Source organism: Medicago truncatula, chromosome 8 (assembly GCF_003473485.1).
Source record: "Medicago truncatula cultivar Jemalong A17 chromosome 8, MtrunA17r5.0-ANR, whole genome shotgun sequence".
NCBI classification, from domain to species: Eukaryota; Viridiplantae; Streptophyta; class Magnoliopsida; order Fabales; family Fabaceae; genus Medicago; species Medicago truncatula.
Window position 1 is genome coordinate 17,306,175 of NC_053049.1, and position 5,615 is coordinate 17,311,789.

Below are 5,615 nucleotides of genomic sequence, written 5' to 3' on the forward strand. Positions count from 1 at the left end.
TTTTGTTCAAAGGTATTAAAATCGAGTAATCAATAGCATTATATTCATAGTTTGTAATTAAAACTAATCACATTGCATGGTGCGATTTTGTTATTTATATAAGAGCATATCATTATATGTATACACTAGATTTGAATGTATATATATATATATATATATGTAAATAATTAATGCATTAGGTTCTTCTTTTCTTTAATTTTTTATGAACAAATAATTGCATTAGATTTGTTTGTCTGCAAATATACATAGAGGACAAATAAGTGTGGTAAAGGGAACCCAACAACTCTGCGTACCCATGACAAAATTATTAAACAGACAAAGATACCATTATTCACACCCAACATATCCCAATATCTGGACCAATATTTTTTTATACACAACTATCTCGTCTTGCTTAAGAGCTCAAAACTACTTACAATTTAGACCAATCTATTGCTAATTTTTGTAACTAAATTCTATTAATGGACATTTCGTCTCAAATTACCTTTATAATCTATTTAAAGGTAAACTATACAATTATTTCTTTTAACTTATGTGTGGTTTCAATTTGGTATCCAACTATTTTTTATTTCTTTTTAATTTCCTAACTATATATGATTTAGCATGTTAATCTTTTCAACTAATTTTTAACCTGAATTATCTAAAGTGGATGAACATTATAGCATCAAAGTGAAAACCCAAAATAATTTAAGAGACCAAGTATCTAATTTAGCACAGCTCTTGTCAAAGGGAAAGAATTGCATTTTTATCAATGTGAAATTACATGTTTATCCTTCATTTATTTTTTATTTTGTCAGTGACTCCTCTGTGCTGTTTAGCATAAGTAATCAGCTCATAATAATGTAACTAAACTACTACCTCCGTCCCTAATTATAGGGCTCTTTTGAAAAAATAACGGGAATTAAGATAGTGGATATTTGTATTAAATATGTTTGTAATTACTATTGCTGATTGAAGAAAAATATGTATAATAAATAGGGGCATGTATATAAAGAAATAATTAATATAGTTGGAAATAGTAAAAGAGTCTTATAAAAAAGGACAAATTATAGTTTTTCCAAAAGAGTGTTATAATTAGAAACGAAGGTAGTACATGTTTTAGCAGCACGATCAAGATTTGGCAAACTAAACCTTAAATAAATAGAACATTATACACAAATTTTAACTTCAAAGCACACAAATATCCATTTATTTGCATTACACATAATATAAGAACACTCCTTAAAACATCACCGACACATTTATTCGATACAAACGAAGGTTCAAGGGAAACAAATATGCATGCTTATGCTACATGCCATTATACAAACATCACACTAGCTTTTATTTTATTTATATGCTCACATTTATCCATAAAAGCCAACCCATTGAACTATAACTCCATATTCAAATAGTGGCTTATAGAACTACATTTTCTCCCTTGACAAGATGACCATCAATATCTCTAGTGCTTTTGCTAAGGTAGTCCATCCAACCATTTGGAGTATCAACATTCTCATTGTTCTTCTCATAATCAATAGTCCATCTAAGAGCAGAAGTTCCATTATCCTTGATAATCACTTCTAAGATGAGCTTAAAGACCTTATAGTTTTCAATATCTCCACCAAAAAGCTTGAAAGTGATTTTTTTGTTCTGCTCATCAACTTCTTCAACCTGCTCATTGCATGTGTGTACCTCACCATCTGTTTGTTTTGTCAGAGGCAATTAATATCAATAACAATCAAATACATTTTTTCCACTAAAAAATAATTAAATACGTTTTATAAAAGGAATATAAAAAAGAATAGTTTCACCAAAAAAAATTACTCCCTCATTAACTTTTTATAAGAGTATTTTATATAAACCAGGTATTAGGAAAAGTTGTTGGAATAACAAAGTGACTTCTTTCTCAAAAAAAATAAAAGAAAGTGACTTCAAATATGTGTGACCATTACTCGGTTACACTTAATTAAATATATATTTAATGTTAACTTTTCATAAAGCAAGACAAATGGTTTTTTCTAGATTACCCTCTCATATTTAGAGGGTATTTTACTCTCTCATGATATCAACCAATCAAAATGTAATATGACAACATTAAATGTCATAAATGAGTCAACTTTTTTCTAAAAAAAGAATCAATTATAATCATATGGTAACTTTTAATACTTTTAATTTTTATTTAATTATAGATATGATTACATTAGAGATCCTTTATCTTATTTATTTGTTACACTTGGGTCATTTATCTTTATTTTTTTTCCGCTTAGGTCTTTTATCTCTTATAAAAGCACATATACATCATTTTTCTCATTTTTTTTATTAAAAAAAAAAATACATAATTTTAATTTTTAAAACATCTTTTTATTAAAAATGAAACAAATCCATAAATATGATGAAGATGTTCATCATCTTCATCTTCTTCCTTTGAGTCTTCATCATCTTCATTGAATCAAAAAAATTTCTACACAAATATATCTCCAAATATCATGAATTAATGTTATATTCACCTCAAATCTTCTTTTAAACACAAAAATATATGCATGTTAACAAATTTTATTAGGTCTATGTGTGTTAATAGATTTTATTAGGTTGACTGCTTAAATAAAAAAAATAAGTCACGATACCTGACGCGGTTCTAGAAACAACGACAATTCTCACGATAATTGGAAATTGCGGCAATTTGGAACGACAAAATTGAACAATCAAAATGGGAAGAAGAATGAAAAAGAAACAAAAATTGATCAATATGGAATAATAAAGAAGAATAAATTTGAAAGAAGGAGATGTTTTTGTTCTCACGTTCAGGGTTCTAGAATGGAAGAAATTTTATGAATGTAAATGATGAATTTAAGGACATCCAGATGAAAGAAATTTGATGTAAAATTTTATTTGTTATAAGTCTTGTAGTGTAAATTAATTAAGATTGAACACCTTAATATAAAAAAAAAAAAAAAAATTAAATCATTTGTTATTTCAAAAAAAAAAAAATTAAAAGTATTAAAAGTTACCTTATGATTAAGATTAACTCTCATTCAAAAAAAAAAATTAAGATTAACTCTTTTATTTTTAGAAAAAATCTACTCATTTATTTGACATTTAATGTTATCTATGTATATTACATTTTGATTGGTTGATATCATGAGAGAGTAAATTACCCTCTAAACAAGAGAGGGTAACGTAGACCTCATCCAGACAAATTGGTTGTACTAAAAAGGGGTAGGTTGAGAAAAAGAATATTTAAGGACAATTATTCCCTCAAAAAAATTTAAGGACAATTATTTTTTTAAATAGTCTTATATGGTGTAATTAGGGACGGCGTAAAGTATCAAAAAAGATATTGATAGAGATGCATTATTTAAAAAAATTAATTATTTTACTATTTTTAATTATATGGATGCATATTTTTGACTCGGATTGTGAGGTTATTGAATAATAGTGTGATTTTACAACTTGAAGGAATGAAGTTTAAATCTCACTTAATATATTGTAAAATAACTATTTTTGTCACTGTTTTATTGTTTTTTTTTTAATTGGTAAAAATATATTAAAACTACTCAAACTCAAGTAAGGGTGTTCGCGATGCAGTTTAGATCAATTTTAAAGTAAAATGTCATTCGATCCGAAATAAAAAATCTCATGCGGTTTGGTATAGATTTGATGATTATTCTTAAAAAATCTGAACAGATCCGATGTAAATATATGTGATTTAATTTGGATGAGTTTGAATTTAAACACCGCTAAACTCAACCCAAGTTGTACCCAGACAAGAGCAATGAAATTAAATTGCAAATTTATTGCACCAGAAGTGAAATTTTAAAATACGTCAAGACAACCCTTCAACATACGCCTAAACTCCCAAGCATGTCCAATTCAAAGCATTGAAGGCGAAGTATCAATCGTTTATTAATAACTTCTTAAAAATTAAAAAGGTCGTTAGTTTTTTTTTGTTTAACATCAAATTTTATGTGACAACCAAAATCAGTGCTCAACACGAATTGAGACCGTAATTCAGAGCATATAAACAAAAGACGTCGTTATAATAATAGTTTTTCTTTTGTACCAAAAAAAAAAAAAAATAATAGTTTTTCTTAACTATTACTTTTTTTTTCAATTCTTTAATTAATATTTTCAATATCATTTATTAAGGACAATTTTGTAAAATAACTCATAATATTTCTTAATTATAATTCTTAATACGTTGAAATACTTAAAACATCATATAGTTTAAGACGGAAGAAGTATAAATGAAGTGATTATAGGTTCTAAACCCAGAGAGTTTGTCTGACTCTGATGGGTTAAACTTGGGACTTCATAACGTGCTAAATTAAGTCAGTATAAAGAGAGTATGTCCGATGGGTTAAACTTGGGACTTCATAACGGGGTAGATTAAGTCAGTATAAATTAAGTGATTATAAATTAATTATATCTTCTTTAGGGACTTTATACCTCTCCCCTTATTAAATATTATAAATTAAGTCATCATTATAAAATACTAAAAATAAAAAATTTAAAGATGAAAACTATTTCAAATGAATTAAGCTGATGATCTAGTTATCAGATCAATTGAATTAGAAACATAATTACCTATGACATAAGTCCAGTGTTTAACCGAATCATTGTGATGCCAATCTTCACCTTCATGAAGCTTGGCATGATGAACTCTTTCACAAACTTTGTGCACTTCGTGAAGTTCTGATGCAAATAGTTTGAAGAACTTCTCCCCTGGTGATTTGATCCCAAGTTCAGTGATAAGTTTACCAGCAAGCACCATTTTTGTAGAGAAAAAAAACTAAATACACAATAATAGAAAGAAAGAAATAGCAGACCCAACAAATAAGGAAAGTTTTATGATATGATGATGGTTTATGAAACCACACGACTTAAATAGAAAATTTTTACTATGCAGTAGACCCAACAAATTAAATTAAATTAAATTATGTGACCCACTCACTTATTGTTCTGTGCTCCCCCAACCCATATCATGTCATGATCTAATTTAGGAAATATTTATTATTGTCCGACCATATCATTTATAAATTTAATAATCCCTTTAGTCCTTTTTAAAAGAAAGAAAAATGATTGTTTTTGCTCCTTTTTATAAGAAATATTGAACAATTTTTAAGTGTGTTGGAAACTAAATTTCATTTGTATCCTTATTTATGATGAGAAATAGTATTAAAAGTAATTAAGTTAATGGAGGCAATAGTAATTAATTTAGGGGTATTCTTGGAAGAAATGTAAATGTATAGGAGTATTAAATGAGAATAGTCATTTTCAATGTACTTCCTAGTTCCGGATGATTTATGTTTTTGTTCTTATAAAAAGGACCGAGGGAGTCCCCATAAGCTTAACTCATTTGGTAGGCGATAATGCATTTGTATGCAGGGGCCGGGGTTCGAACCCCGGACACCCCACTTATTCACATTTAAAGTGAATTTTTCTAGCCGCTAGGTTACTTGACCAAAAAAAAAAAGGACCGAGGGAATAATTATTTTTGTTTCTTTTAAAAAGAACTAAAGGGAGTACTCCCTTTGGTCACGTTTATAAACAACTTTTGTTTTTTCAGATTCATTAAATAATTGATGTATCTGAAGGGAGTAGATATGAGAGCGAATCGGAATGTGGTTAATTTA

At 27.7% G+C, this 5,615-nt stretch overlaps 1 protein-coding gene across 1 annotated transcript; it reads right to left on the reverse strand.

Annotated features, from left to right (window-relative positions):
* Positions 1–1,132: 1,132 nt before the first annotated feature.
* Positions 1,133–4,835, reverse strand: LOC25501144 (MLP-like protein 28). The gene is made up of 2 exons (XM_013589791.2): positions 4,567–4,835; positions 1,133–1,682 (listed from the first exon to the last, which is right to left on the reverse strand). Exons 1-2 carry the CDS (start codon positions 4,751–4,753, stop codon positions 1,399–1,401), a joined length of 471 nt encoding a protein of 156 aa, XP_013445245.1. The 5' UTR covers positions 4,754–4,835; the 3' UTR covers positions 1,133–1,398.
* Positions 4,836–5,615: the final 780 nt, after the last annotated feature.

Excerpts from the sequence above, each read along its gene's own strand:
- LOC25501144 (XM_013589791.2), bottom strand. The coding sequence starts at position 4,753 with ATGGTGCTTGCTGGTAAACTTATCACTGAACTTGGGATCAAATCACCA. Across the intron at positions 1,683-4,566 it reads ACACTGGACTTATGTCATAG|ATGGTGAGGTACACACATGC; the intron begins GTAATTATGTTT and ends CAAAACAAACAG.